At 65.6% G+C, this 12,550-nt stretch overlaps 1 protein-coding gene across 8 annotated transcripts in view; it reads right to left on the reverse strand.

Annotated features, from left to right (window-relative positions):
- The window catches only part of AGAP3 (ArfGAP with GTPase domain, ankyrin repeat and PH domain 3), a 55,566-nt gene that overhangs the window by 20,845 nt on the left and 22,171 nt on the right, over window positions 1-12,550 (reverse strand). For 2 of the 8 annotated variants that reach the window (XM_058723793.1, XM_058723792.1), the window contains exons 2-9: window positions 7,793-7,851; window positions 7,439-7,526; window positions 7,148-7,233; window positions 6,862-7,003; window positions 6,341-6,475; window positions 6,053-6,180; window positions 4,303-4,461; window positions 652-744 (exon numbers count right to left, since the gene is read on the reverse strand). In XM_058723793.1, the coding sequence (XP_058579776.1) occupies window positions 652-744; window positions 4,303-4,461; window positions 6,053-6,180; window positions 6,341-6,475; window positions 6,862-7,003; window positions 7,148-7,233; window positions 7,439-7,526; window positions 7,793-7,851 (890 nt within the window). Of the gene's footprint in view, window positions 1-651; window positions 745-904; window positions 1,853-4,302; window positions 4,462-6,052; window positions 6,181-6,340; window positions 6,476-6,861; window positions 7,004-7,147; window positions 7,234-7,438; window positions 7,527-7,792; window positions 7,852-9,114; window positions 10,159-12,550 lie in introns of those variants that run through there. The other 6 variants (XM_058723788.1, XM_058723790.1, XM_058723791.1 and 3 more) reach the window with 6 other exon arrangements.

Genomic DNA, 12,550 nt, shown 5'->3' on the forward strand with positions numbered 1-12,550 from the left:
CTCGCTTCACCCCCATCCAGCTCAGCAGCTCAAGAACCCTGCTCAACACACCGCCATCTTTGCACAAGGACGCCCTCCATTGTTCAATGTCTTTTTCCAGCACGGGACGCTCTGGGGGCGGGGGGGCGGGGAGGGTTGTCTAGTGGCCCAGCCCTGCCAGGCAGAGACTCAGAAAAAAAAGGGGGGCCAGGAGGGGGCAGCCCAACTCAGCTCCTCCTTTACCAGCGAACAGAGGCTCGTGTGGACAGAACTGCACCAATGAACCCAGGGTAGGACCAGCCCTCCCAGGGTACCCTTTTGTGAATTCCTTTTCTGGGACTGGGAGAGGTGGGCCAGGTCGCCCGGCTCCAGAAGCGCCAGCCCGCGCGGGCCAGCCGCTGAGGACGGCAGGTGGCTCTCTGCTGCCCCCCGGTGGTGGTGAGGAGGACACGGCCGAGCTCCCGCCCGGTAGCCTCTCTTCCCAGGGGGGTTTGCCCTCAGCAGGCGATCCGCTCTCCCGCTCTCCCGTTGAGGATTCAGGCCCGGCAGGGGCAGTGCTGGCCTTACAGTAACCAGCCCCCAGAGGCGCTGACGAGCGCCGCCCTCCAGCGTTTCCTGGGCCTCATCCCTCACCTCCACCGCTCTCTGGCCACAGGGGAAGGGACTGCTGACCTGTTTGATGGGGATGGCCCGACCGCTCCCGATGCTGTCCACCTTGCAGTCGGCGGCTTTCTTCTCCCTGTCCAAGTCGGCACCCTTTCGAGACTGAAAGAGAAAAGAAGAGGCGTGTTAGAGGGGCGCAGGGCCCACGGGGGACAGCTGCCCGCCTGGACTCCCCAGCCCTCCCCTCCTCCCTCCTCCTGGGCAGGCCCTAGCAGTGGGGGCGGGGCCGGGGCGGCGGGACCGGGAAGGAACTGAGACCACGAGTATTCCAACGGGTTTATTCTTACACACGGCACCATACAGAGCAGCACAGGTCACTGAGCCAGGCCCGCCCCTTACAAAAGAGCAAGGACACGAAATACCGAGGGCGCAAGGAGCGCGCAGCCCAGGGGGCTGGGGCGTAAGAGAAGGGAAGGGGCGAGGAGAGGTGGACGGTGGGGCTGAGGGACGGCTGGGAGCACAGGGCACGAGAACCGGGGAGAGCCAAGTCCAGAAGTGAGCGGGCAGGGGCCCGTCTGCGGCACAGACACCACACGGCACGTTGCACCGAGCGCGGTCGGCGAGGCCCGAGGGGCACAGTGGATGGAGAGAGAGAGGAGAGAGGCCAAAAGAGGCCCTGCGCCCCTGCCAGGCTCCTGGGGCAGAGCCCGCCCCAATGCGGATCCTAGGAAACGGGGAGGGGCCAAGAGGGGGAAAGGCAAGCGCGCGCGCGCGGCGTGGGCGTGGCGTCCGGAGCGGAGCAGGAACGGCAGGAGTCCATGCAGGAAGGAGCAGAGGAGGGAGGGGCGGGAAAGCTCCCCCCAGGAGCAGCTGGGCCGGGGCGGGCGCTCGGACGCCCCCGCCCCTCGGGGGCCTCGTTGCGCTGGCCCGGGGCGCCGGGCGTGGGGCCGAGCTCCCTTCTTCTCCATGCAGCGAGCCTGGCGCAGCGCGTCCAGCCGGGCCTGGTCCCCCGGCAGCCCCCAGCCGCGGGCTCCAGCGTTCCTAGCCTTCCCTGGGGGTGGGGGTTAGTTACAAAGGTTCCTGTGGGTCTCTGGAGTGGGGAGCACGGCGGCCGCTTCTCATCTGAGAGCAGTCCCAAGGCCCGGCCCGCCTCCGGCCCCGCACAGGGGAGAATGTCCAGAGGTGCTGTGTGTCACCACCTGGTCTTCTAATTTGGAAGGAGTTGGAAAGGCCTTTTTGTTGATGAAAAGTTGGAAACAGTGGCACATATCTGCAAATATCGAAAGAATAAAGATTTTGGCAAGTTATACTCAAGCCCCGCACGAGTCGGTCAGCACTGGTGAGGGCAGAGACCCAGGTGCCTGGGGAGAGGAGGCAGCGGGATGAAGAGGAGGAGGAGGAGGAGGAGGAGGAGGAGGAGGCGGCGGCGGTGGCGGCAGAGGCCGCTGGGCAGTCCATCTCATCGGGGAATGTTTGCCACTGGGCAGCCGGGGCCCCTGTCCCTCCTGTTGTCCCAGGCTGCCAGGAGCCGAGGACACAGGGCACGGGACTGCAAGTGCAGCGCGGGGGGGTCAACCGAGGGAGCAGAAAGAAGCGGGCCAGAGGCTGCTGCCCGCAGCTCCACCAAGAGCACCTGCCCGGGGCGTCTCCTGGGCGCCACGGCCTCTGCCCCTTCGGCCCAGGGAGGAGGAAGGTGGATGGGGACCGCCGCCACCGGGTCCCCGGAGCAAAGAGCTGGTTGGGAGCAGGGGGGGGTGGGGTGCAGCCTGCCCCAGCCAGGCTGGTGAGCCAGGAGGCCCCCCAACCACCGGAGGATCCCTGGGAGCCCCGAGGGGCAGCCCCCACCCCCACCCCTCCCCACCCCACCCCACCCCACCCCCGCCCAGGATGGGAACCGGGGCAAGAGTGGCCACAGAATGAGTACATGAAGTCATGGGGGAGACTGGGGACATCGATGGCCACATCCAGGGGGGTGGGTCACAAGGACACCAGGCCACAGAGCAGGCGTGGCTCTGCTGGGGAGGACGATGAGGGCGAGGAGGTGGCCCCAACAGCAACGATGAGAGGGGGAGGTCCCGAGATGCACTCCTGGAGACGGACATGTCTCGAGGCCTCCTCGTGGACAATGGCGCAAGTGATGTCACCATGGAAACAATGGAAAGAAAAACTAAGGTCGCCACAGTGAAGATGGAGAGAATGAAAGGGCCCGAGGGAAGGCTGTGCCATGGGCGCACGCAGCAAGGATGGCAGGCGGAGGCAGCACAGCGGAGCAGGCAGCGGAGAGCACAGGGCAGGGGGCACGAGGGGCCGCGGCGAGGAGGCCGGGAGCTGCGCAAGGACGGTGGATAGAAGGGGGGGCAGAGGGAAGAGAGCGTGCCCTGGGGTGTTGCAGGCCTGGCAGCGGAGGAAGTGGGAGGTTCGGGATGGTGCTGAGGGAGCGGGTGTCAGACAGCAGATGCCAAGGGCGCAGACGGCGGTCACTGCAAACACAGGCACCCGAGGGCTCTACAGCAGCGGCGGCAGCGGGCGTGGGCACAAGCAGGCAGCCCAGGGCTCTGTGTGTCTCAATGGGCATGAACAGAAACAAAAAGCTTCAGGTCTAGGCAGGGTCGGGGCTGGGGAAGTGCCATGCGGCGGCAGCTGTCAGCAGGAAGGGTTGGTCGGCATGGACAAGGAGGGGGCACACGGCAGGCACAGGGAGGACGGACCGGGGCACACCAGGAGCGGCAGTGTGCCCGGCGGGCGGAGGCGAGAATGAATGAACAAGGCCTGGGGGCACTGGCTCTGTCTGGGCGGGGCTCCCGAGAGCCTGGCGGGGCCTGCCCGGCCGCCGGACGCGGGACCAGGCTGGGGACCAAGCCCTGATGGTCCGAAAGAGGCGCACGGACTGACGCAGCAGTACAGAGTGATCTCCTGAGAATCCACACGGGCAGCTCAGCCACCTGTGTCTGACCCAAGCCTCCCAGAATGACCCAGCCAAGTCCCGGCTGGAGGTGAGGGGCTGGGGGCACTGTGTCTCAGATGCTGGGGGCACCTAAGAGCTGAGGGGCTGGGCCCCCAGCAGTGGAAGGCAGTGGAAGGTCCCTGGTGTGAGGTCTGTGAGGGCGGGAGCCTGACTGAGGGCTGGAGGTGGGGAGGTGAGGCCTGGGGAAAGCTAAGCCTTTGGGGGACCCGCAGGCGCGGGTGGGAAGCGTAAGGTCACGGAGAAAACAGAGTGCGGACAAGGAGGCCTGAGCCCCCCATTCTGGCTCCACCAGCTAATCTCCGTGCGGCCTTGGGCCAAAAACTTAGGGGGCTCGGTTCACAGCTGTGGAATCAAGAGCATTGGGCGGGGGGTGGGGGGAGCAGGGAGTTAGGACAGACATGTCCAAAGATCCTTCAAGCTAAGCTGGCCCAGAAGACCTAAGGGTCAGGGAGAGGGAGTGAGTGTATGCAGCGGAGGCAGGACAGTATGTATGGACACGCTGCGGGAAAGCCCTTGTGGGCACAGAAGAACAATCTGGAAGAGTCTGGATGTGCGCGAGGGCCCTGGTAAGGGGCCCACGGAAGCTGTGTGTGTCTGTGCGGATGGAGAGCCTGCGGGTGGCATCTTCCTGACTCGGGCTGCCCCGTGGCCGGCCGTCTGCGGTTCTTGCCTGCTCCCTCCCAGCTGGGGGCTGGGCCCCGCCTACTCAGTGAAGGCAGCCGGGCAGGTGCCAGGGCAGGGCTCGGGGCACATACCGTGAAGATGTTGGAGCGCCGCTTGGACTGCTTGCGGACGGGTGTGGGGGTGGAGGAGGCCGCCACGGTCTCGATGCGCAGCTCCCGCTGGCTGACGCTGGGGGTGGAGGGGACTGAGGATGAGTAGTCGCTGAAGGCGCTGCTGCCGCCATTCGTGGCCTAAGGACAGAGAGGGCTGCTGAGGGCTGCTCTGGGGTGAGGGGCAGGCAGCAGGTGGGAGCTGGGAGCCCCTGAGGCATGGGGACCTGGCCTGGGACTCAGGGGGCAGCAGAGGCGGCCTGGAGGCCGGCGGGACGCAGTCACTACCACACGGGGCTGCCGCCCCCCCCCCCCCCCGAGAGCCCCGGCAGGGGTGATTCTGTGCCCACCAGCGAGCTGAATCAGAGGCAGCGCTCGCGGGCCAGAGTTAAGTGACAGAGGTGAGAGTTAAGTGAGCGCGCTGTGGGGTCTTATCTCAGGGGTGGGTCTGGCGCGAAGCAAGAGGTCACCTTGGATGAGCTCCCAGGTCCTATGCCAAAGAGGCAGGAGGCCAGGGTGGGGCTCAGGGGGGCCAGGGGAGCCTGAGGCCTGCTTCTGGACAGTGTGTGCGACAGGGGCAGGGGTCCGGGAGAGCCGAGGCCCGAGAGCAGACCAGAGCAAAGACTGCCACCAGGGTAAGCAGATGAGGGACAGAGGTGGGACAGGAAGAGAGACAGAAGGGATCACAGGATGGAGACAGAGAGTGCACAGCAGTGACTGCCCTGGGACCCGGGAAACACGTACGGCCCAAGGCCTGCTCCCTGCCTGCCCGTAAGATGGTCACTGGGTAGAGAAGGTGTCCCGCCCTGACAGCCTCTTCGAATCCTCCCCTGTGCACAAAGAGCACAACGCTGGCCCTCGGCTGGCAGAGCCACCCGGCAGGGCCCGCGCGCAGAGCCGAGATGTACACGCCCTGAAATGTGCCAGCTGAGGCGCAGCGGTTCAGAGATAGTGAAGACAGACCTCTTCTCCGTGGGGGATGCTTACAGGGAAACTAAACTGTCTGTCTTCTAAACACTAAAGGAGGGGCCTCTGGAAAAAGCCATCAGACTATTCTCAGGAAGCTGGTGGGCCGGGGCGGGCCCTCAAGTCAACAGCCCTTGGCGGAAGGAGAGCGGAGGGTGTCCTCCTGACCACTCGATCCAGCTCATCTGTGACGACCCAGGGCTTTCTGCAGAGCCGGCCATGGAGTCAGGGAAAGAGTTACAAAAGGAAGGGCCAGACCCAAACGCCAAGGGCCAGAAAACAACCAGGCAGTAGGCAGCGAGCGGGCAGGCATCCGAGGGGCATGACGGGAAAAGTACGGGCAGGACCTGGCTCGGAACACCCCGAACGCCCCTCACGGCACACGTGTCCCTGTGGGGCACGTGCTGTCCTTCCAAATGCAGGCCCCACAGCTGAGGGGCAAGCGGGCCTAAGAGAACTCTTCTGCGCCTCCGAGTGTGGCTCCGCGGGGCGCAGCTCCTGACACAGCTCTATCGGCACCGACCTGAGCGAGCGCTCAGGATGCTTCAGCTAAAGTGGCTGCAGGGATGGACGCTATGGGGAGGCGGTCACCACGGGGCACAGATGAGGCCAGGCCAGGCGTGCAGGCGATGGGGAACTCAAGCCAGCGCTTCCACACTATCCGCAAGGCGCGAGAGCAGACGGGGTGGGGACACGCAGGCAGACAGACAGGATGATGAGGGCGGTGGGGAGGACACATGGCGGGAGGCGGGGAGGCTGGCCGCACCTGGTTGATGTGCACGGCCGGGATGGAGGCAGCGGACACTGCCGAGTGGCTGGGGGAGTTGGGCAGTGACTTGCAGGGCCCGATGGCCAGCTGCTGCTTCTTCCGCAAGGCCACGACCTTCTGGGCCACTGCAGGGGACAGCAGAGTCAGTTACCCCTCTGGGGGGAAAGGGAGAAGCCCGGCTTAGAGCCGTCCCCCGCCCCCACCGGGGCCCACGGCCCCCGCCGGCCCGCAGAGCCTCCTGCGCCGCGCTCCGGGGGGCGCCGTCCCGCCCCGCGCCCGAGTTACCGTCCTGGAAGACGCGCTCCACGTTGAGCCCGTAGGTAGAGCACGTCTCGTAGTAGGTGCAGCGCTTCAAGTCCGTGGACAGCTTGCGGGCCCTGCTGTCGTCGATGACCCGGGGGTTTGCGGCACTGATGGCGTCTGTCGGAGGCGGGAGGGTGGGAATTTACTCAGCCGGCTGAGAAGCAGGTGCCACGGCCCTGGGAGGGTCGTTGGGGCAGAGGGCGGGTGGGCGGGGAGCTGAGGCGGCGGGCGACATGGAGCACAAGCGTAAGGGCCTCCAGGCCTTAGACCAGCCCTGCCACCGACTCAGAGGAGAAATGAGCCAGCTGCTCTGTTCCCGCGTCTCAAAAGACACAGGCGCGAGCGTCACGCAGGTGGGAGGGTCTAGCTGGGGAGATCCAGCGTGCGCGCGCGTGGTAAGGAGGCGCTGACCGTTCTGGGGTGACACCAGGGCTCAGGAAGCACCGAGAGGGGAGGGACCCGGGACCGCCCCTCCCCCGTGCCAGCCCGGCGGGCCCGCTCACCCTGCGTGCCCACCAACACCATGGGCACCTCGCTGGCATTGCGGAAGCTGCACAGCCGCAGGAAGTAGTTGTACACAGTCTGGAAGCTGATTTCATCCTCCAGGCTGAACACAAACACCACCGCGTCCACCCAGGCAGCAAACTAGGGGGACGGAGCAGAATTACCACCCTCACCTGCTCACGGGCAACCTCCGCGCCCCTGTCCACACACACACAGCTTTGCCCAGCCCCAACCAGATCCTCGGGAAAGGGGCGCCACGGGCCGGGGCTGGGGCAGGAGCGTCACCTGGAGCTCAGGGGGGCCTCCTTCATCTCGGATCAGCAGCAGGTAACTCTGGCCATCCACCACAATCTCCTTCTTAAACCGACCCCCTAGGACAGAGTGCATGGTCAGGCCCCAAACTGAGAGAGCCCACGGGGGCCAAGCGATTCTGAAATCCACAGCTAGCAACACAGGAGACAGGAGGACTTGGAAGGACAAGGGGCTCCAGCCCCCCCACTTTGCACAGACGACAGCAAAGAGAGGAAGGGGGTAGAGGGGCCAGCCTCAGAGCCCAGGTAAGCCAATGACGCTCACCTTCAGGGGACTCTTCCTGGACATACGTCCCTGTCAGATAGCGGTGCACCAGGGCCGACTTCCCACTAGACAGGTTCCCCACAATGCCCTGTGGGAGAGGAAGGGGTGAGAGCAGCGGTCAGAGGGAAGAGACGGGGCAGGAAAGGCAGATGACGTTAGGAAGGAGAGGGACCAGAGCTAAGGGCCAGAAAGGAAAGGACCAGAAGCAAGGGGCCTCGGAGAGAGGCCAAGACCTGAAAAGGAAGGGTCTGGCGTCGGGGGGAGGGGGTGGGGTGCAGCAGAGCCTGGGCCCATTGCTCTACCCGTACCCCCCCAGCCCCAGGGCGGCCTGGGCCTCCCACAGGGCTCACTCACCACTTTAAGCTCCGGCACCGAGCGGCTCAGGGTCCACTCCTGGCTGTTCACAAAGGAGTCTGCAGAAGAGAAGGCCACCCATCAGGACCGAGGTGGCACACACCTGTGCTATCTGCAACCAGCTGTGTCCTACACTGCCCCTTCTTGGGCCAAGGCCAGAAAACAGCACGGTCCTGATGGGACCCCAACCCTCACCCCTGATTCCCTAGAGAGCGGCAGGAAAATTCTTCTGGAGGGGACCGGAAGAGTGATAGTCCTCAGGGGAGAGGACCCCGAGAGGTGTGGGCCCAGGGCCCCCCGCCTGGGCCCGTGTGCCTCCTGATCTCTTACTGCTCCAGCAGGCAGTTCCCACCTTGAGCTGTCACACCCGGCCTGGTGCCACCAGGGCCCAGATGAGAGGCCTCTCCAATAGGTCTCAGCTCAGACCCAAGCTGGGCTGGGCGCCTGGCAACTGGGCAGGGGGGCCAGCCTCCTGCGAGTAGGGACAGCTCACCCTCACAGGGTGGGGCCACCCACCACATTCCTAGGCAGGGTGAAGAGGGAGGAGCCCTTACCTGGCCTTGTTCTGTGAAGGGCAGGTTGAATGGGGAGCTATCTAGCCTGCCCAACTGGCCCTCCTCCCCAAGCTCCTCCTTAGTTGGGAGGCCACCACCCTTTCTTTCCCCAGGGACCCGCCTCCTGGGCTGCCTGGGCTCCAGTTCTCAGCTCTGGCCTGCCTCTGGCAGCGTCCAGGGAAGGGAAGCCTCTAGCTGCCCAGAGCCCCCTTCAGCCCCACGGCCAGACCCGTGTTCTTTATTCTCTGCACTGTAACAGACATCCTCCAGCCAGCTCCAGGTGGCCCTGGCCTGGGCGGGCCTCTCTGCCTGCTTGCCCTCCCCAGGCTGTCTCAAAGAGTAGCCACCACCATCGATCGATCGGGTCCACAAGTAGTCTCAGCTCCTCTGCACAGGCAGCCGGGAGGGCTCAAGCCCCGCCCTGAAGCTAGAAACTCATTCAGCCTCCGCCCCTCCTGGGCCTCAATTCTGCAGGTGCCAAAAGTGAGGAAGGAACCTCGTCTCCTACCATACCAGGCCACGGGCCAGAGGTAGCACTCGGCGGCGGCGGGCGACCCCGACTGGACGCACCTGGAAGGCCTCCTCTGCCACGGCCACTTCCCCGGCCCATCTGCGACCCAAAGCCCAAAGGGGCGCGGATCTCACTTGGTCCCTGGCCCCGCACACCACACCCACCTCTCCCAGACAGGTTCACGGTTTGTTCTCACCCCCGCTCTCAACAAGGGGCTCCAGCCAGAGAGGACTCCCAGGCCGGGCTCTCTCCCTTACCGCTGGGCGCGCCCAGGAGCCCGGGGGCCGCGGCCGCCCGGCGGCTCCACAGCGGCTCGGCGGGCGCGGGCTCCCTCCGGCGGAAGCGGCTGGTGAGCAGTCTCCACAGGCCGGCGGCGGTGCGGGGCCGGCCGGGCTCGGGCGCGGCGCGCGGGGCCTCGGCGCCCAGCAACAGGTCGCGGCGGCTGGGGAAGGCACCCAGGGAGCTGGCGTCGCCGTCGCTGCGGGTGCGCGCCCGGGGCAGCAGCCCCGACTCGGCGCGCCGGATCTCCTGGCCGCGGCGCAGGCGGAAGCTGAAGCTCTTCCTCAGCGCCGACAGGCCGCGCCGGGGACTCGGGGCGCCGCGCCCGCCGCCGCCGCCGCCGCCGCCGCCGCCGCCGCGGAGCACCTGCCAGCGCTGGCTGCTCCACAGCGAGGCGCCCCGCAAGAAGCCCGCGCTGCCCGCGCGGCCCAGCCCCGCGCCCGCGCCCGCGCCCTCGGCCGCCGCCAGCTCCAGGCGGTTCACCTCCAGGAACGTCATGCTGGTGGGCCGCGGCCGCGGTTCCTGGGCCCCCCGCGTGCGGCTGCGCCGGGCCGGTGCGGGACTGGGCGCGGGGCTGGGCGCGGGGCTGGGCGCCGGGCTGGGCGCGGCCGAGCCGGGGAGCCCCGAAGGCGCGGGCCCTGGAGCCTGCGGGCGGCCGTCGGCGGGGCCGCGGCGGCCGAGGCGCGGGCGCAGGAGGCCGAACAGCAGGCTGCGGGCGCCGGCGGGCGGCGGCCCCGGGCCGCCCGAGCACACGCTCCGCGGCCGCGCCGGCTGTTCGCGCGCGGCGCTCAGGGCGGCCTGGAGGGCGACGGCGGCGCGGCCGGTCGGGGCGCCGTGCAGGTCCAGCGAGTCGCAGACGCTGAGGGCGCGGCGGCAGGCGGCGGGCCGCTCCCGGCTGCAACTGTCCCCGGGCGGCCAGCCCCGCTCCATGCTCAGGGCCCGCGGGCGAGGGCCAGGCCCATGGCGAGGGGCGCGGGGCTGGGCCCGGGCCGGGGCCGCGGCCGGGGCGCACGGACCTCCGGCCTCTGGGCACCTGGTGTCGGGCCGACGGAGTCCCTCAACGCTTCCACCTCGCAGCCGGCAAGCCCAGACCTGGAGAGGCCTGCAGCCAGCCCCGCAAGGAGAGGCGGCAAGCCTGGCCTGGAACACCCTGGAACGGCGGCACCAGGGGAGCCGGCCTGCTGGGGCAGCCCCCGGAGCCCTCAGAAAACAGGAAATTCCAGCCCAGGGCTCCTCCTCGGATTGGGGCAAGTAGGTGAGGAGCCGTCATTACCAGCAGGGCCAAATAAATAACAGTCCTCAGCAAACCACACACCGGGCCCTGTTTTGGACAGAAGTGGGCATTTGCTCTTTCTCTGAAGCACCAAACAGGCGATACACCACGGGGCCAGAATGATGAAAAGCTTCAGGGAGCAGTCAGGAGGCAAGTCATAGGCCCTCGCTGGCCCTCAGCCTCCTTATCTGTAAAATGGGGGGCCTGACTGGGGTCATCCTTAGTCTGGGGCTGAGACATTCTGAGGTTGGGAAACTCCAGAATCAGAGTTGCCTGGCTCTTCTGTTAGTGGCTGAGGTGATCTTCTCCCTCGGAGACTAGAACATTGTCTAGACTGGGTTAAGTGTCCCACCTAAGGGCAGCAGAAAGTCAACAGGTAAAACCTTCGGGCCCGGGCCACACAGTTCTGGACGAAGCGACTCATTTCTGGTCTGAGGTCTCCAGTGTCCTGCTTGCTGGGTCGCACCTCCTGCTCAGAGGCCGTGCAGAGGCTGGCCGGCCGAGGTGAAGTGCTCGCCCTCAATACTGGCTGGGGCCTGACGCTCACTCCCTCGGAGCTCCGATGCCTGTCCGCGCGCGTGTGGGCTGCACCAGAGACTCATTGAGCGCATGGCTCACCCAGGGGCAGGGGGCTGGCCCCCTGTGCTTTCCAGCGCATTTTAAACATCAGGCCCCGGCCATGAGCTGGTTTACCAGAATCCACAAGGACCATGAGCAGGCAGAGAAACCAGCTTAGGCAGCGACAAGGATGAGGGGGGCCCCCGCACGCGCTTTAAAAGAATACTCCCAAGTTTCCTCCACCCCCAGTCCGGCCCAACAGCCAACGTCCCTCTCAGCCTCAGAATTCCAAGTTCCTGGTTAGAAGCAAAGTGCAAGACAAAAGTGGCACATTCCTGAGGGGGCTGGGGTGGGGGAATGCCTAAGGAAGGCAGAGCCTCTCCACCCTAGGTGCTCCTGAAGAACCCAGAGCTGGAAACTCTCAAGTCCTGGGCTGGATCTCCCAGGGCTGGAGAGCCCCGGGGGTGATTGCCTATTTTCCTGGGACTAGTTATTAACAGTGATGGGGATGGCTTCTTCCTCTCCGGGATGCATAGCCCCCAGATAATAGATGGTTCCACAGAGGAACCTTCCCCAGGATCCTTCAGGCATGGAGACAGGAACACGGCCCTGGAACCCTGACTCACTTTTCCACACTTAAGTCTCCCACACTCAACTTCCCTATCTGCCTATCTGTCTGTCTGCCCTCCCTCTCACATACACCCGGGGAGTTACCCCTCCCCAGAAGACCAAAGCTGCTTATCACCAACCGTCCCCCCCAAGCCAGTGACATTGCAAACACCAGACAGCAGCTATGCCTGGGGACTGCGAAGGGACAGGGCTGCTGTAGAACCCCACTGGCTGTCTCCGTGGGAGAGGAGCAAGACAGCATAAAGGGGTAGAGGCCCCCAGACACACACACACGCATACGTGCTGTGGGGACGCAGGCAGCAGTGGCTTCCCCGAGGAGGGAAAGAACATCTTACGTTCTCGGAGGACGCACCAGCTCCTGGCTCCCACGGCACCTGCAAAATCCAGTCCAAGCAAAATGCTCAGCCTGCGTCAGTTCCCAAACCCGCAACAGTGTCCTCATCCTCGCCTGGCTGCCTCTTTCCTATCCCCCCTTCCCGGACCCAGAGAAGGACACCTGCCTACACATAAATACCGCCGGGACACCAAGCCAGCCGAAGATCTCAGGAACGAGAACAGCACGGACACATACCTCCCTTTCTCATTGGCGTCAGCCCCTGGTCAAGACGAAGTCTGTGTTCTGCCTGACAAGATTCTGCTCCAAAGAGATGTGGCAAACACAGCCCCAAAGACATGAGGCCCCTCCCAAAAAGCTTCAAGCTGGGGTCACGGGAAGAGCACTGAAATCCCGCGACGCTGGCCCCCCCCGCCCCCCCAGAGTCCGCAGAGTCCCAAGGTCATCAGAAACACCAGGCTAACTCTTGCTGAGGGGTGAGACAGTCCGTGGTAATTTCTGGGGGAATTAAAGACACAATTTCGCAGGATGCCTGCGGTGTGCACTCGGGGAGAGGGGGGGTGGGGTGGGGGAGAGAATGGATATACACTTTACCTGGAAGCAGACAGTACGGAAAACG

The sequence above is a fragment of the Neofelis nebulosa genome, chromosome 4 (genome assembly GCF_028018385.1).
Source record: "Neofelis nebulosa isolate mNeoNeb1 chromosome 4, mNeoNeb1.pri, whole genome shotgun sequence".
Classification (NCBI taxonomy): Eukaryota; Metazoa; Chordata; class Mammalia; order Carnivora; family Felidae; genus Neofelis; species Neofelis nebulosa.